The 27,450-nt window shown below is 36.6% G+C and overlaps 1 protein-coding gene across 2 annotated transcripts; it reads left to right on the top strand.

Annotated features, from left to right (window-relative positions):
* Nucleotides 1-1,329: 1,329 nt before the first annotated feature.
* Nucleotides 1,330-25,664, top strand: rtn2a (reticulon 2a). Of its 2 annotated transcripts, XM_051863809.1 has the most exons (10): nucleotides 1,330-1,495; nucleotides 4,865-4,918; nucleotides 5,070-5,546; nucleotides 7,576-7,761; nucleotides 14,536-14,743; nucleotides 18,992-19,130; nucleotides 22,103-22,172; nucleotides 23,415-23,461; nucleotides 24,823-24,881; nucleotides 25,056-25,664. In XM_051863809.1, the coding sequence occupies exons 1-10, from the start codon at nucleotides 1,465-1,467 to the stop codon at nucleotides 25,129-25,131; spliced, it is 1,347 nt and encodes a 448-aa protein (XP_051719769.1). In that variant the 5' UTR covers nucleotides 1,330-1,464; the 3' UTR covers nucleotides 25,132-25,664. The 2 variants fall into 2 exon arrangements, with proteins under 2 accessions (XP_051719769.1, XP_051719770.1); XM_051863810.1 differs by lacking the exons at nucleotides 1,330-1,495; nucleotides 4,865-4,918; nucleotides 5,070-5,546; nucleotides 7,576-7,761 and adding an exon at nucleotides 10,389-10,633.
* Nucleotides 25,665-27,450: the final 1,786 nt, after the last annotated feature.

The raw sequence follows: 27,450 nt of genomic DNA, 5'->3' as shown, positions 1-27,450 counted from the left end.
TTTGTTATAAAATCAAATTATATTAAATAATCTTTTAATTTTATAAAACAAAAATTCTTCAAAAACTACAGTAGGTCATAAAAAGCCTTTCATTTTAGTTTGATAAAATTTCCTTTCATTGATTTTTCTGTATCTGAACCTGTGTGGGCTGATGCACATTATCTGTTCAGTAGCAGATAGGCCACATGAGCATTTCTCATTTGCTAGAGTACCCCGCAACCCATGAGGCTTTGGCTCTGCTGAAGGCAGTGGACACAAACAAAAGCTGCATTAGAGTTTTAAATGAAGGCGTATAGTGAAACAATGAAGACCTTATACATATACAAGGGATATAAAGGTCTATGTTGCTGCATTTATACTCCACGCAGAACACTAATGGATAACTTAAAGGGGACAGACATATCAGGAAAATCTGACTTTTTCTGTGTTTAAGTGCTATAATTGAGTCCCCAGTCCATCTACCAACCCAGAAAATATGAAAAAGGACAACCCAGTAACTTTGTTTTGGCAAGCCTTTCTCTGCAAGCATGAGAAAAAAACGAGACAATCGTAATTTTGGCTGCGTGAGATTCTCCAGCTTTGTTGTTGTTGAGCAACTAAAGCGCCAGCTGTTAAATCTCCGCCCTCTTTTGATAAGGGGGGAAGAGAGCAGCAGCTCATTTGCATTTAAAGGGACACACACAAAAACGGTGTGTTTTTGCTCACACCCAAATAGGGGCAAATTTGACAAGCTATAATAAATGATCTGTGGGGTATTTTGAGCTGAAACTTCACAGACACATTCTCAGAGACTTATATTACATCTTGTGAAAAGGAGCATAATAGGTCCCCTTTAATGTTTAATAATCATTTCATTTTTGCATAGCCTTAATTTCATATTTCAAAGTATGATTTATGGTAAGATGTGCGAGGGGTGTTTATTTATTACTAATAGTAGCTTATTTTTGACTTCAAATGTATTATTTGTTTAAAATAATTTAATTAAAATATTATTTATTTAAAATATACTAGTTTCACTTATTGTTAAATCTCTTAAGTAATTCCTCTTGAAAGGTGCTAATTAAAATTAAATAAATTCATCTTAAGGCTGAATTTTAAGGGTGCAACATGTTCTTCCTTGTTAAATGCAAGCAGATGGACATAAAGAGGATGTTGATCTGAGATGGCAGAGATGAGCTACACACATGGATGCACTCATACTGATAACACTCACTCATAGTGGCATTCTGAGTCAGGTCTCTTCATCCACCCTCTATTGGCTGCAGCAGAGAATGAGAGAGCGAGTGAAGCTGGGAGGGGCCGATGAAGAGAAGGGAGGGTGAGAGAAAGAGAAACAGCAGTGCACTAAAGGAGGGAGGGGTGCATGAGGAACACAGAGCGTGAGGGAGCTGAAAAGAGGCAGCGATTCAGCAGAGGAGAGAGGGGACTCCAGACTGGATGGGCCCAGCGGTGCCTTGATGGAGCATGGGTCAGGTTTTAGGGTTCTCCCACTGCAGTGAGTCCTTCCTTTATTCCCTATGTCTCTGTATTTCTCTCTCTACAGTATGTAGCTGTTCATATTCTCTTGCTTTGTGTCTGATGCATCATTTTGGTTGTGTGTTAGCTTCAACACTCATTCATCCGTCTGTTTTGCTGGATTCTGCTGATGTTGCAGTGTATATGTGTATGCAGCATCTGCATGAGACTAGTGCTGTTTACAAATGCTTTTGAGGGATGAATAATGGGGATAATCTGGCATGATTTGGTTTAAACACAAATTGGGTTGTGTTTAATTGTCTTACAGTATGTGAGTGTAAACAGCTGCTGATTACAGTGAATTATACTGTAGTTACACTGAAAAATGCTTTGTTTTTTATCAATATTAATAGATTGTCATATCTATTACTTTTCATGGGGATATTTGAAGGGATTTGGTGAATGTTCTTAAATTGGATATTTAAATCAGGGGTCTTCAACAGAGGTCAATGAACATGCTATATATAATTATCATTTAAAGTAATTTTTGTGTAAAAATAGAAGTATTTGTGAAACAATAATACAATATTATGGTTAACTATTACCATAGCTAAGAAGATCCAAATTTAAAATGTACTATATATGACTCAATAATGATTATTTTAATGGCTCTGCTACATGAGAGTCCTAACAAAGTATGTAAATATATTAATATGGCACGAAGTATATGTTTTTATAAACCAGGCATAAAATGCAACACTTGTTTTTGTATAATATGTTAACAAGGGAGCTGACAAAGGAAACCTCTCACTTCAAGATCTGAACAAAGCTCTGTTGCTTGGTTTGTTTCACCCATCCCAAGATGAAATGGAAGCTCAGAGGCTTTTATCACAGGTCTCTTTTATGGATATCCATAATATTCAAATACACTTTAGCTGGCTAAGCCTGGTTGACTTTGCAGTATATTCTCTGCAAGAACTGCCCACTTAAAGGAATAATCTGTCAGACCAACATGAAAAGCGACCAAACATAATTTGTTTTGGCTTATCTGAAATAGTCGGTGTAGACTTTGTAATTAGAGTTTCTGTCTGCTGTCATAACTGTGAATACTTAGCAGAATTCCCATCTGTGCTTGTGCTATCTGTATCTAGTTTACTTGTTATTATAAGTTGAGCACATGGTACAGAAAGATTACAAACCGTTTTCGGCTCATATAGTGACGTGGATGTATTGTGATGTGATGATGACACATACCCAATAGGGTACACGATTTTTCTACATTTCTTTTTTGTCAGCTAGGAACCTTGCGCTAGCTAATTAATTGAGAACTTTCACCTTTCTATTTGATGTAATCATCTTCTATCCACCTTATTTTTCAATGTGGAGGTAAGCTATTTCCTGTGAATGTGCCAGATTTCCAATTAATTAGCCGCTATAGGTGAATAACTAGAAGAATACGGTAAAACTATGTGCACTACAAACCAGTGCATTTATGATTACAATAATAAGTTCAAATAATATGATAACAAATACCAGTATGTATGTAATATCAAGCAGCATGACAGGCTGTTTTTGTACAGATAAAGCAACTGACAGCGGATGCCTTGCACTGTGGTAAAAACTGTTGCAACCTGTAATTTAATTAAAATATATTTTAAAGTTTCAGATATCAGAGTGTAGCATATCACTTGGTTGGAATGTGTCAAGGTATAAGCTATTTTTGATACAGTTTTCAGTCATTTACAACAATACTTAAATTGCCTATAACAACAATTCAGCATAAATAAGTAAGCTTTAATTTATTTTATGCTACTGAATTATTTCCACATAAACTTTACAAATTCAATTAATAGCATTGGGCAAAACTTCTATATATTTTCATGGCACCATGACCAGCCATATTTTTAAGTCTTTTTATTGTTTATTTTCTGTATTTAACAGTTCATGATGATTACTTCAAATGACTATATTATTATTATTATTATTACTTTTAAATAGGACTATAAAATGTCAAGTGATTGCCTTTATGTAGAATACAGAAACCCTTTTTAGCGACACTGGTGGTGGTTGTTAAGTGAACTGCAGCTAGCAACTTAAAGGGTTAGTTCACCCAAAAATGAAAATAATGTCATTTATTACTCACCCTCCACACCCGTAAGACCTTCGTTAATCTTCGGAACACAAAATAAGATATTTTTGTTGAAATCCGATCGCTCAGTGAGGCCTGCATAGCCAGCAATGACATTTCCTCTCTCAAGATCCATTAATGTACTAAAAACATATTTAAATCAGTTCATGTGAGTACAGTGGTTCAATATTAATATTATAAAGCGACGAGAATATTTTTGGTGCGCCAAAAAAACAAAATAACGACTTATATAGTGATTTTAAAAACACTGCTTCAGGAAGCTTCGGAGCGTTATGAATCAGCGTGTCGAATCATGATACGGATCGCCTGTCAAACCGCCAAACTGCTGAAATCACGTGACTTTGACGCTCCGAACCACTGATTCGACACGCTGATTCATAACGCTCCGAAGCTTCCTGACGCAGTGTTTTAAAATCGGCCATTACTATATAAGTCGTTATTTTGTTTTGTTTTTTGGCGCACCAAAAATATTCTTGTCGCTTTATAATATTAATATTAAACCACTGTACTCACATGAACTGATTTAAGTATGTTTTAAATATGTTTTTAGTACATTAATGGATCTTGAGAGAGGAATTGTCATTGCTGGCTATGGAGGCCTCACTGAGATACTGACATTTGCAGCATATCCAGACGCAGTCCACGCTGCTGAGAGCGACGTTTAGATGAATATGTAAATGTGCTGCACGCTTTCCTGTTGATAACAAAATAAACACACGACAGAAAATGACAGAGGTGAGAATACAGCTGTTAAGAAAACAATTGATCATAGCCATATGGAGATGTTTGCACCGCTCTGCAATTCACCGTGCATGTCAACTGATGAGGTAATTAAAATTTCTGTTATGATAATTTGATTATAAGTATATTGAGACATTAGACTATATAGATCTGGCTATGTCAGACAATAGTTTGAATTAATTCCTTTTATTTGCATGACACATTGAAATTAGTTATTTTGGCATTATTCTGAACATTGTAAGCATGTGAAACGAAAGAAAAGCTCTCGAGAACGCGCCTAAACGTCACATTTTGATTTTCCCGGCAAAAACGTCCCGAGACCTTCACATAAAAATCAGTCTACAGGTTTTCGTAGACAACCTAGGAAGGCGTGTAAGGCCTAGTTTTTGAAGTTTCGTTACTAGCTGTTTACATATTGGCAATAAAAAAGCTACAGAAGAAATTTTTTGCATATATAGATTATATATTCTTACATGTATAGATTGAGCATCATAGGCCTATATTCCTCTCTCATTTCAGAGGAATTTGGAACAGTGAACTCAACACCTGACTCCACTCCTCCCTGCTCAGATGGTAATATTTTCATACATTATATTTAAATATATTTAAATATATGAGTGCTTCGGTTATCTTTGCATGTTTTCCTGATATCCACATCTGTTATAGCCCCTGATAACCCTTGAGGCTGTTGTATCAGTCATAAACATATACCATTTTTGCTCAGGTGGAAATGAGGAGTCTGACTTCCCCGAACTGCAGACAGCCAGGGAATGGTCGGACGATGAGGAAGGCCTCGAGGATGATGACGCATGTCTCAGCAGCTCATCCGTATGGGGCACGCCGCGTCAGAACTCCTTTGAGCTCACCTTCTCCTACATTGCCTTCTCCGAGAGCGATGGCTCATCACGGAGAGACTCAGGGCGCCGCAGGACTGGGGGGAGGGGAAGCCGTGGTTCACTGCACCGCACGGATACTCTGGATACCCAGGTACATCCAGACTCCCCTGCTGTGGAGTGGGACCCTCATGACTTCTTGACTGTGGAAGGGGAGGGAGACGTGGAGAAGGAGAGCCTGACGTGGACGCTAGAGTCACCGAGTCACAGGGTGGAGGAGTTTCAGGATAAAGACACAGGGACATGGGAAACAACGGAGGAGATCTCAGGCATCCGAACATGCAGTCATCAAAATGAGCAAATAACAGGTGCTTATAAAAATTACCATTGTATGCAAATTAAAACAAATATGTGTTTGCATGTGCACATTATGCATTAGACAACAGATAGACACCAAAGGAGCCTTAAAGGGTAGTTCACCCAAAAATGAAAATTCTGTCATCATTTACTCAGCCTCATGTTGTTCCAAACCTGTATGAATTACTTTCTTCTGTCAAACGCAAAAGAAGATATTTTGAAGAATGTTGGTAACCAGACAGTTAATGGTAGCCATTGACTTCCATTGTAGGAAAAAAAAATACTATGGAAGTCAATGGCTACCGACAACTGTTTGGTTACCAACATTCTTCAAAATTTAATCTTTTTAGTTCAAGAGAAGAAAGAAACTCTTACAGGTTTGGAACAACATGAGGCATTTTTGGGTGAACTATCTGTTTAAAGGAACCTGACACTTAAAGGATTAGTTCACTTTCAAATGAAAATTAGCCCAAGCTTTACTCAACCTCAAGCCATCCTAGGTGTATATGACTTTCTTCTTTCCGTACACAATTGGAGATATTTTAATAAATATCCTGACGCATCTGAGCTTTATAATGGTAGTGAACAGGGGTCACGAGTATGAGCTGAAGAAAGTGCTTCCATCCACATCCATCCATCATAAACGTGTACTCCACATGACTCTGGGGGGTTAATAAAGACCTTCTGAAGCGAAACGATGTGTTTGTGTAAAAAAAAAAAAAAAAAAAAAAATTGTAACAAGTTATGAATATCTAGCTTCCGCTAGACCGCCTTCCAGATTCAACGTACAAAGAAAGTGTAAAACTCTTGCAGTTCAAAAAGCCTACGCTACGTCCTACACCTTCCCTATTCAACTTGCGGAAAAAGTTTAACTGACGCGACGCCAGTTTACACTTTATTCGTAACTTGAATACGGAAGGCGGTCTGGCGGAAGCTAGATATTTTACTTAATAACTTGATAAATATGGATATTTTTTTTACACAAATGCATCGCTTCACTTCAGAAGACCTTTATTAACCCCCTGGAGCCGTGTGGAGCACATATTTATGATGGATGGATGTGGATGGTAGCACTTTCTTCAGCTCATACTCGTGAACTCTATTCACTGCCATTATAAAGCTCGGATGCATCAGAATATTTATTAAAATGTCTCTGATTGTGTTCATAAGAAAGAAGAAAGTCATACACCTAGGATGACTTGAGGGTGAGTAAAGCTTGCGCTAATTTTTTATTTGAAAGTGAACTAATCCTTTAAAGGGACCTGATCCATAATGGCCAGAATATCATAGAAACTACTAGGAAGTGGGCCAGTAAGAAAACACCCACCCTGCATCCCAATGTGCATACTATCCGCCCTAAATAGTATTGAATATTACTAATGTCACATACTATTTAGGATGGATAGTAAGCACATTGAGACCCAGGCCCAGAAAACCCTAGGAATCATATAGCAATGCACTAAAACCCCCTCAAAATACTTTGGGAACGACCTAGTAATGCCCTAGCAACTACTAACAACACTACTAACTAGAATCACTAAAAAAACAAAACAGAAAAAAAAAAAAAAGTTTAGACAGAAAGTGGACTTCCTGTCTGTCAGATGACTTTTGGCACATACATCATTTTTTTGTTTTTTGAAATATTGAGATCAGATTATATTAATATATCAGATTATAATATAAACTAATCAATATAAAATATAAATAATAAAAATAAATTAAATAAAAATTTTAAATGAAATAAAAATTATATATATATTATATATATTTCTCTCTAAATGTCTTTTTGCCTATATCACTGTAATTTTTTTTAAAATTTGTTAAATTAAAATAATTTAAATTATTGTGTAAAATAATAAATATTTAAAAATGTAAAATTAAATGTGTGTGTGTGTGTGTAAATAAAATATTTTTTACAGCTTATTCATAATGGTATAAGCAAAAAATATATATAGAGAAGAAAACTTTTATTAACCCTTTGCATTGAATCAGTGTGTCATATATAAACTCGTGGTGATTAATTGTGGATTACGTCGGCAGTACCACAGCTTCACAGGTCAGACCCTTCTGTTGCCACGGAAACCACAGCCACCCTGCAGATGGCGGACCCATCACATACAACGCCTCCTGCCATTGGACGTAACACTCAGGAAGAACAGATCTGTAAGCAGTGGTGCTCTACTCTCAACTTATCTGAGGGGCCAATAATTTGCATCCAGATAGCAGGTTAGACATCACTTCCCATCTCTATAAGCAATTACCTGCTCCCAAGCCTGCTTTCATTGTCGTATTCTTTAGAGCCTGGTAGTTTTCTGACAGCATTTTGCTAGTCAATATGTCAATATGTAAAATGGATACTAGGGATATGGTTTCTCTTGTTCACAAGAAGCACAGACTTCCCACATGTGAATACAAATGCTCACGTTTTATTGGAGGTTACAGTTTCCATCTCCATGGTAACACACTCCAGGGGCTGCTTCCATAATGGGCTGATGCTACGGAGTGGATTCCTGGCCAGTCCATCTTTATTATTCCACACAGACCAGAAAAAGCAGAGTCATGCTGTCTGTATGTGCTATACAGCTCAGAACCATTATGGTTGGCATGTGCTTCCCGTATGGTGGTTAGAAGGGTGGTGGCAAAATTGATTCTCATGGGCTAGTGAAGCATATTGACTATAAGGAGCCATTTGTGTTCAAAACAGACATTACAGACAGTATTCACGTTACCAGTACAGAAATTGTCATCATGCAGAAGAACAGATGTTCATGTTCACAATGTCAATATCATGTTACAGTATCATGCATAAGCAGAGCTGAGCTGCATAGCAGAAGAGTAGATGCGCATTAAAAACAGCACAATAAATATACATTTATTCATTTTGCAGATGCTTTTATCCAAATATATTTATCAAAACAATGAATCTCAAATTAACCACATACGTATACAATGAAAAAAATAAAAATAAAAAATCCCAGCAAGCTGAAAATTCATGGTTCTCCACAGAAAGGATACGCCATGTAGAGGAGAGGAAAATACAAAAAACAATAAATAAATAATAATAATAAAAAATTACTAATAAATAAAAGAACTTAAGTAAAAAAACCATCATATACTTACCAGGTATTTTAGTGTTTCTGCATTGGCAGGCTTTCTAACTTGTTTAAGTTTAAAGAAGGTTTAAACACAAGCTACAAAGACACAAAAACACTTATATTCAGGATATAGCATATGAAAACAAATATTAAAGGGTTAGTTCACCCAAAAATGAAAATTACTCACCCTCATGTCGTTCCACACCCGTAAGACCTTCGTTCATCTTTTGATGAAATCCGATGGCTCATTGACATTGACTCCATTGACAGCAAGACAATTAACACTTTCAGATGCCCAGAAAGGTACTAAAAACATATTTAAAACAGTTCATGTGACTACAGTGGTTCAACCTTAATGTTATGAAGTGACGAGAATACTTTTTGTGTGCCAAAAAGCAAAATAACGACTTTATTCAACAATATCTAGTGATGGGCGATTTTAAAACACTGCTTCATGAAGCTTCGAAGCTTTACAAATCATTTGTTTCAAATCAGTGGTTCGGAGCGAGTATCAAACTGCCAAAGTCATGTGATTTCAGTAAACGAGGCTTCCTTACATCATAAGCGTTTAGAAATTTCAATGGTTCACCACTGGGGGGCGTGACAGTTTGATACACGCTCCGAACCGCTGATTCGAAACAAAAGATTCGTAAAGCTTCATGAAGCAGTGTTTTGAAAGCGCCCATCACTAGATATTGTTGTATCTATAAAGTCGTTATTTTGTTTTTTTGGCACCTTTAATTTCTTATGTAGTGTTGCTTCTTTAAGTAAATATATAAAGGATTTTAGGAATTTTTAAAAAAGGGATAGTTCTGTCATGAAAACTCTTGGAGTGTTTGGCATGGTAATGGTATCACAATGTTGATATATTTGGTTTTGGCGGAATAGATCTGCTACGCTTCTGCTCCTGTTGGTTATTGCTGCTTCAGCGTCTCTCACAAATGTCTCCATGGTTACAAGGCACGCTCCCTGTGCAAGCAGGGGGTCACAGGCGCTGCGTAATATCATTGCGCCTGCTGCACCCATGGTACGGCAGCAAAGTTCCTTGATTATTACGCTGGAATGAGAGTATAGTTCCTAGCCATATCGGCCTAGAAAATCGCAGCTTTTCATTTTCCGTCGGTCTTAGTACACAATGTAACTACAGAAGAGTCAAGTTTTAAATAGGAAAAATATCGAAACTCTTTGGTCATTTTTGAGCGAGATGCTAACGGTCTAATCAGATTCAATGAACTATGCTAAGCTATGCTAAAAGTGGTACCGCCAGACCCGGAGATCGGCTGAATAGATTCGAAAACGGTAAAACTCAACTGTTTAACTCTAGGGGAGTTGGAAAATGAGCCTATTTTCAAAAAAAGTGGAGTGTTCCTTTAAGAACTAACATGAACTTGTTTCAACAAAAGGTTGTTTTTTGCCCTTGCTCTCTGACCTCCTAAAGGCCGCTGTGTAATTCGCACCCTGACTAAGACACATTGGGGGAAGCATTTCAATAACCCTAATGAATACATATAAAAATGCAGAATCAAATCGAATTATTTGAATCGCATTGAATTTTAATGTGAATCGTCTCGAATCGAATCGTTCTGAATTAGCAAAAATTGTTCTTGAATCGAATCGAACACCTATGAATCGTGAATCGAATCGATTCGCTTTCTACCCAAAGATTCACAGCCCTATTGGTGAGTGTATGTTATAGGTTTACAGTGCTATTACTGTACATCGTTAATTAGTGTAAACTGATCTCAGGTATATGTACAGTATGTACAATGTATTTGTGAGCGAGTGTATTTGTATCCTCCCACTATGTCAGTCTAACTGCCTCTGTCTTCTTTAATGGGGCGGGCACAATTGTGCAGATTTATTTTTGGGTCGTTGGGCCAGGGGGGCTGCTGACAAAGCAGGCCCAGCCAAAAACAGCTTGAGGGGTTTTCAGAGAAGATCAGGGACATAGACACAGGCCAGAGAGGGATCGGCCCATGAAGACTCCAAAATGACCAGTAAAGGTGAGGAACCAGGAAATACACACAACTGGTGCTTTCAGAATATGATTGTCACCCATAGAGAATAATTTAAGCTGAGTGCACTTAGTGAACTTTTATTCCTGTCTGAACCACATAGCAAAGAGTTGGAAGTTTAATCCTGTGCTGGAATTTCAGTCGAGTTTATAATATTGTTTTTATGGTTTTTGATTATGCGACCAAGTGATATGTGTGGTATTTCATGATATTAGAAGTTGTGTGTTTGTGTACGAAATGGAGAATGAATGAAAATGTGTTTTTGTATCCATTCAGGAGTTTAACTTCATGATTCATACCTAGATTGTGTGTGGTTATGTTTTATGTATGTACAATATGTATTTGATGGGCATGATGGTATTAATCTATGATAGGTGGGTGTTATCAGTTATTATTTACTAACTCTAACACTATACATGATTCTGATTGGCCAGTTGCAGCTTTCGCTAGTCAGATATTTTGTACAATGACTGCTAAAAGTTAATCATTGAAAGCGACTGATTTTCCTATATAACTATGCTACTTTCTTATATGTTTTGCATCAAGTTGCAAATCAATATTTCATAAACATTTATTTATTTATTTGGTAAGTAGCTGTGTAATAAGTGGGAAAATGTAGTCAGAATCATTACCAAAAAATAAAACCCTTCAGGATGATACTGATCACTTTGTCTGGGTTGCGATTTACTGATAATGACCAGCATTTGTTGTTAACATTACTGAGATTTTGAAAATATATTGGTTAATCATTTTTATTCAGTCTGAAAGTAAACAATTTGCTCCTTTTTAGAAGCTAGTTTAGGATGTCATTAGCTCTGCGTTTGTTTACAGATAGCCATACTGCCTGAGCTGACAAGCTTGCTAAAGCTAACCACGTCAAACAGGTCAGTTAGGCCACCTGGCATAACAATAGACAGTTGTGTCTAAAGCTAGGGGCTTTTTACACATTACGTTGATGTTATAAATAGTACATCCACCTGCTGCTAGGTCCACCATTCAGAGTTGCACGACAGACATGAATGGTATTAGCGCTGAGGTAATTCTGAATGGATTAGCCACAGTATTAGCCTGTGAGCTATTGCTTTGCTTATACAAGTTCCTTTAGACAGTGCACAGAGAGTGTATAAAACTGACTTTATAACACTGAGAAGTGATTGTTATGAAAAAGTAAAGCTGTTCTCATTACTGAGATTCTAGGAGAGTACGGGCAATGGGATAAAGGTTGAGTGTTGTCAGCAGGTGCTTTAAGAGACCACTTTAAATTCTTAGTTTTTTTTCCTTCCTACACTGACTAAAAATAGCCAAGGTCAGCCCAAAAGTCTCCTTGCAGTTTGTCTCCCTGTCATCAATAACTTAAACCACCCCACCCACTCATTTAGCCTTGACATTTCTATCCTTTCTTACAAGAGGTTTTGATTCACATTTATCTACATTGCATCCTTACAGTGCTTGCAAAGCATAACTGTATTGATATTCCTTAATGTAACATTCTGTTTCGGCGTTTGTTTAAAAAATAGAGTTCTAAACAAAGGTTTGGGAGGAGCTACTGTAGTTAATCTAATCTCGCAAATCATTACGCAAGAATTTAGCCTATAAACAGCTGCTTACCTCACTACAGTGTCACTCCCTGTCCTGCCTTATATCTGTCCATGTGTTACTAACTTAATTTGTTAAGTTATTCATATATTTTTTTGGTTGCACTTTTTATTTTACAGTATGTGCACTTACATATACTTACCTAAGAAAGTACTGGGTAATATAAGAGAACTACATGGGTAAAGGTTAGGTTTAGGGATAGGTTCAGGGTTAGTACCTAGTTATTACCCAGTTATTGTAATAACTAAAATAAGTACATAGTATGTACATGGGGAACAGGACTGTAAAATTGCTACCATTTTTTTTTTCCTGAGAACTTTACACTTTAATATTTAAGATTCTGTTCTGCAAAGGTTTGTCTCCATCCATTTGTCTCAAATCTCATAGTGCGCAACAATCAGGTTCAGGAAGTAAAAATCCCATTCATTTTCTCCATAGTGGAATTGATTTTTTATGATAACTTATAAAACATTAAAGACAGATCTACTGTGAGCCACAAGGTTGTTAATCGGTGGTATATGCTTTTGTTGAAGCAATCAGCCTGCATTGTTTCAACACATTTTTTAAATAATCATGTTTAAAGGCCCGTTTACACCAAGAATGATAACTATAAAGATAACGATAAAGATATAGTTATAAAAATCATTCTAAATATAAAAGCTATAATGATAACGATATCGTTGGGATCACTTTCAGAATGATTTTTTTCCAGCTGTTGAACTATAAAACACTGACAGCCAATCAGAATCCGTTCCAATTTAAGGGCTCGCGCATTTAAAATGGCTGACGACATTGCGGAGAAGTTAATCGCCGATGTCCAGAAAAAGCCACCACAGTTTGACAAGTCAAACCCACTTTTCAAGGAGACTTTAAAGAAAATGGATATATGGGAAACAATCTGCCACACCATCGGAATAAATGCTGAGAAGTATTAACGATGAAATCATTATGCCAGGCTAGCAAACAAAAAGACTAGGCATTGTTTTTATTCCACTATATTGACTTCGTCAGCTAAATTCACTGTTAGATTAGATCGATTACACTAGCTATTCACTTGAAACATAGCATGCCGAGGACATCTGCTGGTTAAAACTGTGTAAATGCAGCAAAACAGCAAAAACCACTTTGAAACAGCAGCACGTGAGTTTAGAATAAACAGCCGTTATCGTTTGTTGGTGTGGACACAAATATAGTTATCCTTATAGTTATCTTTATAGTTATTGCTCTTGGTGTGAACGGGCCTTAACAGTGCAATTCTTGGTGAAAAACTACATTATCCATGATTTTGCAAGAAATATTGTCTAAAACACTTTAACACACATCCACTCCCATGAAGCACTCCATATGCATATTTTGCAAGAAGCTTAATTTATAGTTTCTATTTACACATCCAACGTTTTTAAATAAATTATTTTATATTTATCCATTGTTTTTAATTTGATTGTCATTGGCAATGCTTCATGGGATTGTAGTTCTTTCCTTCATTAGACACAGTCGCTGTTTTTTTTTCTCCAATTTCCACCTCATTTTTTTCTTCAAACCAATGTTTGTAATTTTGTAATTCACATTGTAGCTGGTAGATTTGGTTCATGACTTATAACGCTTTAAGGAAGACTTAAAGATGAAAGAAAATCCCTATAGGAACAATACTTCTTGAACCATTCCTGCTGAAAAAGTAGGTGGAAACATAATTTGCCAAACTAAGACATGCTTCTGGGACAACATCCTTTGGTTTCTATCACCCACTCAAGGGCCTATCCCTAACCTTGCCCTAAATGATTGGTTGATAAGGATGTCAAGCATTAAGCCTAACCTTAAGATCTGATTGGTTGATCTGAATGTTTCAGGGCTAACAAGTATGTTGATCCAAGCACATGTCCTACTTAAATAAGCTTCTCATCCTTTTTATTAGAGGTGCTCACACAACCTCAATCCTAAGTGTTAAACTTTGACATGTCCCACACTGTTTGTGATACAGACGTGAATGATACCTCTAATTATACGACTTGTTTAGGAGAGCCATGCTATTATGTTTCTAAGTGACATTGAAGGAGTACATTGGAGTATTTTGAGAACACTGGAGGAGTAAGATGTCATAGAGACATATGTTTAAGAAACCACCCTGAATATCTATAGCATCCACAAAGCAACACCCTGGAAACCACCCACAGCACCCTAGCATCCACTCAAATCTAGTTTCATCTGCTTTTGTTTGTCAACCACAGTCTTTAGGAAACCATTTGTAGTCTCGACTTGTAGTTTTAAACCCCAAACCTTTTTCTACCTCCTTGTAGTAATGGACCTGATCTACTGGAAGGATATGGAGCGGACGGGGATGGTGTTCACAGGGCTGGTGGTGGGGCTGCTGTCTCTGTTCCAGCTGAGCATCATCACTGTGGTGTCCACTCTCTCCCTGGCCATCATCTGCTTCACCATCTCAGTCAGAATCTACTACAAGCTTCTGCATGTGCTCCAGCTGGGAGACGGAGTACACCCCTTCCAGTGAGTCTCTCATCTCTTCTCCAGTTTTTAATTACTTGATTCCAGATATTTTCTCAACATGTCCTCACCTTAGTGCAAATGCACCATGAAGAGGGCATTTGGTTGTAGTACAGTATTATGTGGGGGTCAACAAGTGCCCTTTAAATTTTGTCATGATTTTCTTTTTTAAATACTATGTCAAACAAGGACTACCTTAAAGTGATGTGCTTTCTCAAGCTAAAACAATATTGTTTAATATGATGGGATTTAACAGTGCCTTGAGAAAAGTAACAGGGTTGACAGTCTAGTTTAAAGGGTTAGTTCACCCAAAGATTAAATTTCTGTCATTAATTACTCAGCCTCATGTCATTATTTCCACACCCGTAAGACCTTCGTTCATCTTCGGAAGACAAATTAAGAGATTTTTCATGAAATCCGAGAGGTTTCTGATCCCCAAGAGAAAGCAACTTAATTACCACATTCCAGGTCCAGAAAAGCAGTAAAGACATTGTTAAAATAGTCATGTGACTATACTGGTTCAACCTTAATGTTATGAAGCAACAAGAATACTTATTAACGACTTTATTCAACAATTTCTTCTCTTTCCTGTCAGTTTCCTACACTGTTTACGTTGTAGAGACGATGCAGCGCTTCTGGATTCTACGTCAGAAGGCCGGCTCTGTATTGGTCGATGCTGTTCACGTGAGCAGCATGATACATGCGTGTGATGCTGACTTAGGAGCCGGCCAATAATGAGTCGGCGTTCAGACATAGAACCTGGAAGCGACATGAGGGTGGAACGACATATGGGTAAATAATGACAGAAATTTCATTTTTGGGTGAACCTTTTAGTTTGACATTACAAGCCTTTAGTGTTGGGGGTAACGCATTACAAGTAACGCAAGTTACGCAATCAGATTACTTTCTTCAAGTAACTAGCAAAGTAACGCATTACTTTTAAATTTACAACAAAATATCTGAGTTACTTTTTCAAATAAGTAACACAAGTTACTTTGTTTTCCCATGTATTGACTGAGACCTCTTCTTTTGACTGAGTAAGTGCAGAAGTATTGTGTGCGTTGTGTAAACATGATGGGTATTGTACTTTTAGACTAAATTTCACTCGCACAAAAACAAATTCAGTATTCCTCAAAATTAATAAAAACATTGAAATTCAAACTCAGGATATTGTGCAAACCTGCAATAATTTAATGTTAAATACAAATATACTTTATGTATTTAATCTCATTTTCACTTTGCCAATTACTTTCCTGCTGACCTTCGGTGATACAAGTCAACATTACTAAGCAAAAATGACTTTAGATAAACATCACATTTGTGTTTTCATCAGTTTTTTTTCATTTTTTATATTGCTAAAGGCTGATTTATACTTCTGCGTCGAGTGTATGCTGTAGCTACGGCGTAGGCTGTGTGTTGCATGTGTAGCCTGACGTGCACCTCTTCAAAAATGTAACAACACGTCAATTCTACGGGGACCACAAGCACTGTGATTGGTCTGCTACAACCCCTTCCTCAAGTCAAAAAACTTGCGTGGAGCAAGCAGAGAAGAGTGTGCATTTTCAACTTCCATAGGAATGAAAAAATGCTCTGTTTCACGGGATTCGCGCCCACAAACTGTAACAAAAGTCGTTGCCTATTTGTCGCAATCGCTGCTGAAGCTTCTCATGACAAGCTGTTGCTTCTTCGGCTTATTGTTATATTGCTCCTGCATCCTATTCTTCTGCAGTCCAGAATGGCAGCACAGCCGAAATGTTTGTGAGCTGCACCCACTACTGTACAGGTGTGGATTTGCACTTCCAGCCTGAGGCTTATTCTTTTCTCTTTTGGTGTGAAAGGGCCTTTACATTTGCCAAAAATATAACTTTTTTTTTTGTTTTTGTTTTTTTGTTAAAAAACAAACCAGCAAGCCCAGCTCAGGTGAGAAAAAGTAACGCAAAAGTAACGTAACGCATTACTTTGCATAAAAAGTAACTAAGTGTGCAGCGTTCACTTGATTTATATCAATTTTTACATGCATAACAAATGTCCCTCAGTTGCATCATTTCCACTGTGAGCAATTTTTTTGCCCCTAATGAAGTTCTTTAAAAATCAATGAAGAGCTAGAGAATTTTTTTAATTTTAAATTTTTTTCATTGTCACTTGTGATCAAGTTGTAATTTTGTCCAAAATATTATTTAATTTGATATATTCAGGATATATATAAAATGGTAGCTATGAGATTAACCTTAGAAAGGGGAAAAAAATACTTTATTACAAAAAAATAACGATTTTATTACAAAAATTTATATTTCTGCCACAGAACACTATTAAACACAAATTACATTTTCTGTAAAGTTGCTTTGAAACTATATGTATTGTGAAAAGCACCTTTTAGTTTGACATTACAAGCCTTTAGTGAACCTTTTAGTTTGACATTACAAGCCTTTAGTGTTGGGGGTAACGCATTACAAGTAACGCAAGTTACGCAATCAGATTACTTTCTTCAAGTAACTAGCAAAGTAACGCATTACTTTTAAATTTACAACAAAATATCTGAGTTACTTTTTCAAATAAGTAACACAAGTTACTTTGTTTTCCCATGTATTGACTGAGACCTCTTCTTTTGACTGAGTAAGTGCAGAAGTATTGTGTGCGTTGTGTAAACATGATGGGTATTGTACTTTTAGACTAAATTTCACTCGCACAAAAACAAATTCAGTATTCCTCAAAATTAATATAAACATTGAAATGCAAACTCAGGATATTGTGCAAACCTGCAATAATTTAATGTTAAATACAAATATACTTTATGTATTTAATCTCATTTTCACTTTGCCAATTACTTTCCTGCTGACCTTCGGTGATACAAGTCAACATTACTAAGCAAAAATGACTTTAGATAAACATCACATTTGTGTTTTCATCAGTTTTTTTCATTTTTTATATTGCTAAAGGCTGATTTATACTTCTGCGTCGAGTGTATGCTGTAGCTACGGCGTAGGCTGTGTGTTGCATGTGTAGCCTGACGTGCACCTCTTCAAATATGTAACAACACGTCAATTCTACGGGGACCACAAGCACTGTGATTGGTCTGCTACAACCCCTTCCTCAAGTCAAAAAACTTGCGTGGAGCAAGCAGAGAAGAGTGTGCATTTTCAACTTCCATAGGAATGAAAAAATGCTCTGTTTCACGGGATTCGCGCCCACAAACTGTAACAAAAGTCGTTGCCTATTTGCCGCAATCGCTGCTGAAGCTTCTCATGACAAGCTGTTGCTTCTTCGGCTTATTGTTATATTGCTCCTGCATCCTATTCTTCTGCAGTCCAGAATGGCAGCACAGCCGAAATGTTTGTGAGCTGCGCCCACTACTGTACAGGTGTGGATTTGCACTTCCAGCCTGAGGCTTATTCTTTTCTCTTTTGGTGTGAAAGGGCCTTTACATTTGCCAAAAATATAACTTTTTTTTTTTTTTTTTGTTAAAAAACAAACCAGCAAGCCCAGCTCAGGTGAGAAAAAGTAACGCAAAAGTAACGTAACGCATTACTTTGCATAAAAAGTAACTAAGTGTGCAGCGTTCATTTGATTTATATCAATTTTTACATGCATAACAAATGTCCCTCAGTTGCATCATTTCCACTGTGAACAATTTTTTTGCCCCTAATGAAGTTCTTTAAAAATCAATGAAGAGCTAGAGAATTTTTTTAATTTTAAATTTTTTTCATTGTCACTTGTGATCAAGTTGTAATTTTGTCCAAAATATTATTTAATTTTATATATTCAGGATATATATAAAATGGTAGCTATGAGATTAACCTTAGAAAGGGAAAAAAAGACTTTATTACAAAAAAATAACGATTTTATTACAAAAATTTATATTTCTGCCACAGAACACTATTAAACACAAATTACATTTTCTGTAAAGTTGCTTTGAAACTATATGTATTGTGAAAAGCACTATACAAATAAATGAGATGTGATGGAAATTGCACGGTGGTGGAAATATTTCTGAGTTTAAGAAAAAAATGACAGTATTCTTCTGTGATGCCACTGTTGGACATTATTAGAAGACAAATTAAATGAATGAACTAGTGAGAGTGTGAAGAGTTTATTTTCAAAGGGACAAAAAAGCAACTGTGCAACTTTTGAAGAAGAAACTATTGGCTATAATTTGGATAAATGCGTCTTCTTGATGCCAAAAATAACTACATTTAATATCTGTGTTTTCAAAGTGTTTACGGCTGTGTCTCTGTATGCATTGGTGTGCTGCAGGTCATATCTTGACTTGGACATCAGTTTAAGTGGAGAAGAGGCTCAGCACTATGTGCAGAGGGCTATTGTGCTGTCCTGCTCTGCCGTGGACACACTGAGGAACCTCATCTTTGTGGGCAACCTCTTCAACTCGCTCAAGGTGAGACCTGGGAATTAATAGTCTTGTATAAAATTCATTCGTCTTAACACCCATATCCTGAATCTGTGTGATACAACAGTGATATTCCACATTCATGAAATAGGAAATGGAGTCATCTGTCTCTTAGTGTTTTTTCTTTCTCTCTCTCTTGACAGAACATCTCTCTTTCAGAAAGATTCACATTATTTTGTGCTCTGTAGTGCCTGTCATAAGAGATCCTTTTCATATCTTCTCTTGTCCACTTCTATTTATTAAATTCTCATTTTATCTTTTTTGGTCTCCTCTTATATTCAGTACCTGAATGTGCCCTTTTTTTTCTTTCTTCATCCTCCTGAGAAAACCCTTAGAAACACATTTTAATGAGAAACACCTTTGAAATGTTTCATTGTATCATATTTCATAGGAATATGTTTTTTTTTTTCTTCACTATTGACCTGTAGTGTCTCCCTAACAGGAAGAAACTAAATAATTTTTTTCTTGCTTATCCATTTACATGAAAAATAAAATGAACTCTACATCAAATACTAATTATAATTACAAAATAACATACCTAATTGTTTCTCTTTCCATGAAATTCATAAATCCAAAGATGTTTTCAGGACAACTGTAGCAATTTAAAAAAAGAAAGAAAAAAAAAGGTCCTCAACAGAGGACAGAAATGAGTTTTCATTATTTCAGGCCTCTCAGCTATGCACTTAACAGCTGCTACTCTAAATACACTCAAGACTTGCTACATGAAATACTTCTGACAGTGTTTTGGCGTGTATTTTCAGGCCTGAAACTTGACATGGAGTGTCTCCCAGACATTATTTTTATCCTCTACCATAAAGGTTAGGATAAAAATACAATAGCAATTAATAATGCATTATTTTCTCTCAAAAATAATGCATTATAAATTGCTATTGTGTTTTTATCCTAACTTTTATGGTAGAGTTTTACACCTGAAAACAGAAAAACAAAGCAGTAAATAAACATTAAATACAGTGAATATTTTGAGCTATAACAATAATATGAATAGCATCTCATATATGCAATTGTTGGAAGAATTTGTTGAGAATTTGAGATCTCTGACATTTGATTGCAGACTTTGGTATCTTGCCAATCTGAGTGCAGTTTGAGACATTGTTGAGATCTCTTCTGATTCTAGCAGAGATGTATAAAAATTAAATCCACGTTTAAAGGCACAATATGTCATTTTTCACCACTAGAGGTCGCTTATTCAAAACAAAGGTGTAGCTTGATGACGTCTTGATTTCGGGGAATCATGGGAGGTGTCGTCTTCACATCTACAGCCAGTGGAAAAGAATCCGACTGGACTCGGGCATGAATCATATTCATGGATGAGCTAATGTATTAAAGATGTATTAACATTACTGTAGTACGAAGTAGGGTGTGGCTGAAAGCCGTTGGAGCGGATCGAGGCCGCTGGAGTGATTGCTAATGAGAGACGAGCGCGACACACAGCTCGAGAGCAGTGGAGCTTTTTCCGGTCAAGCGTATGTGGGGTAAAGCAGCGCTGTTTTATCATATTAGGTACATTTGTGTGTTGAAAGTTGTTATAATGCTACTCTGTGTGTTCCCTTGGCGGCTGCTATGAGACAGTTGTTGCACACTGCAGTAAGCTAGATCGAAATTAGTCATGGTAAACATGGTACTCGCTGTAAATCAAGAAAACGAGATTTAAACAATAAGACTTACTGTGTTGAGCTATATAACATGATTAGTTTTCTGCTGATGTGTATCCAAACAGTTGCTCATCTGTCTAATAAAACACATAATATATTAAAGCGTCCTTTCCATGGTTTCTACAAAATAAAAAAAACGGAAATCGAGGGTAACGCAGGTATGATGACATTAAAAGGCGACGAACACGGTCCATGTCCTTTTTAAAATTTATTATTTCTCTGGATTAAAACATTCTTGGAAACATTTGGGATAATGTAAGTACACAAGTTAACAAAATATATAACATTGTTCTAGTGGTTTTTGGATATTTTAATCCAAAAATCTTACATATTATGCCTTTATTCTCAATGATTAAATCAGTTAAGAAACTCTATATGTCGCAGGCAGATTTGACTGGTTCCCTTCTTATCCAATTAAAGCACTGTTTTTTTCCCCTCTTTTTAACATTTAAATACCGACACTCACCTCGTCATCTTCGACTACAGTCCAGCAGCACAGGTGGTACAACATTTACCCTCCTCCTCCCTAGCTCCATCTGTATATATCTGCTTTATATGCTTTTATCACTTTTATAAAATAAAATATAATTTTTCACAATACAAAATCTTTGTAAGCTATCCGAGAGTTTGTCTTAACTAAACTTATGTCTAGGAGAAAAAAGATTTCTTTAGTGATTTCTATTTCTTTTACAGTTTTCTGATCTTGTGAATGTGTTTCTACTTTCACTATGAACACAATCCTGATAAGTCTGTTTTTCAAGTTGTTTTTATATTTTTTTATTACAATTTAATCATAAATCGATGATTATTTTGTATATGTTGGAGGACCAGCCCTATAAAAGTGTCTTTTAGACACGTCTAAACTGATAAATTCAGCGTAGCACTGCAGAGTCTTCAGCTGAAACTCTTCAGTCCTCAAGTTTCTGGGGGTCACTTAGAGTCACAGTATGACCTGTGTGGTATGTGACATGGGACACATGTGGTCTTCTGTAGTATGAGACGAGAGGACACAAGAGGGTCTTGTCCTGAGTGCAGTTTCCAGTTTCAGACTTGGTGACTAGAGACTCCTGACTGAGAGATATAAGAGGACAAGCTGGAGTTTTCTCTACGGGCCAGAAGCACAGTGTTAGATAACAATCTCACAATCATCACATCCTGCTGTGGATGTCACGTTCTGACAGAATGCTGAGGTGGCTTGTGGAATCAGATTTGTGTTTTCTATATTTACTGGTTTGTATACACAAACATTTAGGAATCGAGTAATGAAATGTTTGTTGTTATTCCCAGTTCTTGTTGCTGATGTATCTGGTCACGTTCCTGGGAAACCTCTGCAATGGCCTTACCTTGCTCATCATCGGTATGTTGTCCATGTTTACAACATTTATTTTTTAGTTATGCTGTGTAACTTGCAGTCAGTAGTTATTCTATAGCTCGCAAATCTACACACATATACAGTGGCCTCAAAAAGATTTGAACACTTTTGTATTACATTACATTAACTATGAACCTTCCACTAAAGTTTGACAACCACAATACTTCTTGCCTGTATGGGACCTGATTTACTAAAGAGGGCAAATTAGCGTGAGACCGCAATCCCATAAAAGCACAGTGGGAGTGGAAATTTCTGCAGGTCATTTACTGACAATGTGTAAATTAAAGAACACAGACGCAGCAGCTTATTTCCATAATCTACCAAGAGTAGCACAGAACTATCGCAGCCATGTCAAGCACAAATTGGGGTTAAGACATGCTTTTTTTCAGTGATCAAAAATGCCGTAAAATACCAGTAAATTGACTCCTACAAATGCACATGCAGTAAGGTCAGATTCAAAAATAACTGTCCATGCTTTTTAATCGCAAATTTTTTACTGAATGTTTTTTCACAGTTGTTTATTAACACAGAAAGAGGGTTAAATCTGGCCCTATATCTATTTAAAGGTGCAGTAAGTGATTTCTGAAAAACACTGTTGAAACTTGTGGCCAATCAGCAGTAGGGGGCATGTCTACTCATGATGGGGGCGGAAAGAGAGAGCTGTAGAAAGACTGTAGAAAGAGAGATGGCTGAGAGACATTACAAAAGAGAAAAGTTCAGAGGGATATCACTGAAAAAAGAATGGTCATGAACAGGCAAGAGCTTTAAGACTCCTGTTAATATTAGAAAAGCTTTCCAGCGCCTGAGAGACAGAAGCGGGAAGGCCTGAAAATGGACGCTGAGTTTGCATTGTTTTGAGTAACATTGGTTTTGAGTGTGTGCTGCTGGTGACTAACAGCGAACATTTTGGGGGCGGAGCAATGAAGGGAGGGGTGTGTTTGTTTGGGTTGATTTCAAATATGAACAACGATTCTCAGAAATTGCCTACTGCACCTTTAAACCTAATATATCTTTTTTTTAATACCTAAAGATCTTTTTGTGAAACATTGTGCTTGCAATGTGTATTTTTGCATATTTTTAAAAATATATGTAACATTTTATCTAATGTTTTATTGTATTATCTAATGCAATGACATTAAGACAGTATACAGTGTTAGTGATGTTTTATGAGAAGTTAATGCTGAAATGCTTTTCTAACTAGTTCTCTTGTCATCATGTGGTGTCCAGGTGTGATTGCTGTCTTCTCTGTCCCTCTGTTTTACACAAGGCACCAGGTAACACAATCTCTACAATGACAGTGGCATCTCATGCATATTCATGTATTCCTCTGTAAACTTTAGTCAGAGTATTTTCATATTCAAAAGCCTGTATATAATACTGTATATCCACCTTTTTCCGGAGCAAACAATGAGCAACGCCATGATGGATTCTCACTTCCGTTTGGATGCTGTCCCGTTCCGGTCTCCATATAGGAAGCCATTGTTAAAACGGGGTAAAAAGAGCAACTGAATTAATTAAACAGAAACTTTTTGAACATTATTAAAGCTTTAAAAAAAAAAACTGAACTTCACCCGATCGGCAGCTGTATGTAGGATGTGAGCACCCATCTGTTTTCCATGATAAAAATTAAACTTTGACGGGTGAGGCACTGACAAAAGACAGTCATTGCGACACTGTAAAGTGATGGTACTATGGAGCCTTGTGCTTTTTAATAGGTTAAACATTACTTGAAAAATACACTAATTTGATTTGAAACATCGGAGACCAGAAATATAAAGGACAATTCAGCTACGAGTCGGGCAAGACTTTCGCGTTCAGGAAAAAGGTGGATAATAAGAAACAAAAGTCACAGATGTTATATGCAGTGACATCAGGCATTGTGGTTTTCATTAGGGATTTTTTTGCACCAGACAAGATCTAGATCCTCTATAACTGAATCTGAAAATGATTTTAGTGGATCTTCCACCTCACTTCAGACATATTATATTATTTTGTATCTCTGTTTCTTGAAAATTGTATAGTATAGTGCTAAAATACTGTACATTCAATCCTAATAATAATGCAGTACCCTACTAGTAGTGCATACGCCTCATATGAAAGCTCTCAATCAAAATCATACTATAGCTGTTTTTCACAGATTACATTATCTTCCGCTTCTCCATATCTATAATATCTAATCCACACTATTCAAGCTGGCTTGTTGTAATCGGTTACAATGTGTTTGGCATCACTGGCATTAAATCTGGTGCAATGTAACTTCCCACAGCATATTTGCAAATATTTTTTTATTTAATTTGTAATTTTTATCAAGTTTTTTATTTACAGAGAAAGTCTTTCTGATTAAGTTTGTACACTAATATTATTTTAATTTATAATTAATTGTAATGAACTAGCACATGAAATTGACATCCAAGTGATTCATAAGGAATTATGGATTATGTGCAATGATATGGAAATAAAACAATATATTGACTTCTAAAGACACTTTTTGTAATGTTTATTAATATAGTGGATAAGCCTGTCACAATCATGAATTTTGTGTTGACGATTAATTGCCATACGAATAATTGTGATTAACGATTTCATGCTGGTTTTATGTTTTTCTTTAATAAAAAAGCAATCCCTTCTTTTACAGGACAAAGTGGACAGCTGCTTTGTAGCAGTACAAACCCGTTTTGAGAACATAAAGGACTTGTGAGTATAGCGCCATCTGTTGGGAGCAGATATCAGCGCTTCAAAGAGACTCATGATATTTGTGTAGTTTATTGGCTAGATCTGATTTCCATCAAACAATAAACAAACATTGGTTCTCTAAATCTATGACAGAGCACAAATGATACTCCAATTGTATTTTTGTCTGTTGAACAGCCTTCGTCGCCTGGCCCAGGGTGGCGGACCACCCCTGGATCCCACCCCTGGTGGAGCTAAACCCAAAGCCCATTGAGGAGGAACTACACGCTGTCACTCAAAAATGTCTTAATTAGCAGTTTGTGCTCAGAGTCCCGCCTCTGCAACGGTGGCACAGGGCCTTAAATGGAAAGAAATACGGTTTAAAGGAGGGAGGACCATGCAAAGAACAATCTTGGATGGAAATCAAATCAAATGGAATTTAAGAAGTTAAAGACATGTTTTCATTTCCACATTTCAGTGCGAGTATGAGTGTATGAATGAAAGACAGATCACTAAGATACTTGAGCCACCCATACAATAACGGAGAGTTATCTGAACAAACATGGATGACTTCAGTGAAGTAACAGCAGTGAAAATGTGAATCAAAGCTTTTTGAATCCAGATTGACTGCAGTTCGACTGGCAGAAACATAACGCAGGACCAGTTTCAAGATGGGGTTTTTACTTCTGACAGTCTCAAAATCACATTGTGTTTGTGTGTGTGTGTGTGTGCGTGTATGTGTGGGCAGCTTAAGCCTGTTAAAGTACCTAAGAGCTATTAAAACCACAATGTTATTTTCTTTTCCAATGTTTTGTTTCCTTGGTGTTATTTGAGTGTACATTTGATTCCACGCCAAAGCGAATCACTCTTATCCGCTTGTCACAGGGTTTGCTGTATTAAAGATCCAAAGATGATACAGAATGAACGATGAAACAATATTTAATAAACACAAAGAGCAAGACTACACAATTCACAACATTATCACAAGACAAAAGACTGAGAAAGGCTTAGGCTATGTCTACATTAATCCAGAAACATTTGTAAACACTGTTTTTGTTTCAAAACGCTCCCCGTCCACACTAGTGTTTTCAATCATTTTCCAAATGTTGCTCATCCACACTGAAATGTCGGAAAATGCTTAAATGTCCTTACTGCGCATGCGTAAAATGTAATAAAAGCTTACAAGATGATACAGAGAGAGCAGGCATAATAAAGTTCTCACTTCTGGCACGATTATGTTATTAGCAAAATATCCCACCACTCATAGTTGAGTCCAGGTCGCACTCAGAATCATAAGGACTAAAACGCAATTGTCATCATGTTTTGACGCAGGACAGCAATTGCGAGTAAATCTTCTGTCATCTTTTCAGGAATGTAATATGGAGATTCTACAAAGGATCATTTATCTTTAGCAACACTATGAAAGTAAATAGCAGGCACAGCAATGCTGGTATAACCATAGATAGTATTGGTACAATATGCATCACATAACTAAACATGCTTCATTGTTTTTAAACACCTCAACTCAATTTATCCAAGAAGGTTTTCAAAAAGCTCCATCTTCATTGACAAAAACACCTTCTCGGTGTGGACGGAAGGCCAAAACGGAGAGAAAAAGATGCGTTTTCAAACGAAAACATATTAGTGTGGACAAGCCTTAAATACACAGGATGGAAATCAATGAAACGGAACAGGTGATGCACTAATCGGGGACCATAGCAACTAATTAATGACTAAACTTGGACAAAACAGTGACAATGAAAACTAAGGGTACGTTTACTGGACAACGAAAAATGGAAACATTTTACCTTTGCTTTTTTCGTGTAAAGACGACAATATTGTAAAACAATTTCCGTTCACAATGACTAAAAACGCTGTATTATGCTGCCAGGCCAGTAGTTGGCGATGTCACTTTGTAAAGAAACACTACGTGCCTATAGACTAACACACTTGCGCATGACGTCACCATTTTCACAAATTTGCGCTTTTGTAGATTACACAGAGATGAATCGTTTGCGGTTTCATAACGCTGTTGTTGTGTAAATTAATGGCCAAAACGCATAAAAGGTTTTCCATTTTTAGTTGGAAGAAACGGCCCCTCAAACAAAACTGTCACAATAAAAACTAAGAGTATGTTTACACGACAACCGTGTACTAAAATAAGAATAGTTTTTCCTTTGCGTTTTTTTGCATACAAACGACAACATTGTCAAAACGATCCCTGTTCACATGGATCTGTGAAAATAACTAAAAACGCTTTTATTCATGCCATTTCTGTAACATTTGTAAAGAAACGTTACGCGCCTATAGACTGAGAACGTAATACGCATTTGCATAACATCACAGTTTACACAAATTAGCATTTCTGTAGTTTACAAGGAGACGATAACGGTATCGTTTTCAAAAACTTGCACTTTAAAACCCGTTTTCAAAAGTTTTCGTTTTCAGGCCCCCAAAAGGCTGTCGTGTAAATGAAGTGAAAACGCATAAAAAGTTTTTAGTTGTGTAAAGGACCCCCAAGACTAGAAACTAAACAAGATGAAACAGAACATGATCGTGACATCCACCCTATTCTAAAACTTATTTTCAAAGC

Source organism: Ctenopharyngodon idella, chromosome 15, assembly GCF_019924925.1.
Source record: "Ctenopharyngodon idella isolate HZGC_01 chromosome 15, HZGC01, whole genome shotgun sequence".
Taxonomy (NCBI): domain Eukaryota; kingdom Metazoa; phylum Chordata; class Actinopteri; order Cypriniformes; family Xenocyprididae; genus Ctenopharyngodon; species Ctenopharyngodon idella.
The sequence above is the reverse complement of the archived record's forward strand: the minus strand, read 5'-3'. Positions and strand labels throughout refer to the sequence as shown.

Coding starts and splice junctions, on each gene's coding strand:
- rtn2a (XM_051863809.1), top strand. CDS start 1,465: ATGGGTCAGGTTTTAGGGTTCTCCCACTGCA. Junction 1,496..4,864: donor TTTAGGGTTCTCCCACTGCA/GTGAGTCCTTCC, acceptor CTCTCATTTCAG/AGGAATTTGGAACAGTGAAC. Junction 14,744..18,991: donor GACGGAGTACACCCCTTCCA/GTGAGTCTCTCA, acceptor GGTGTGCTGCAG/GTCATATCTTGACTTGGACA.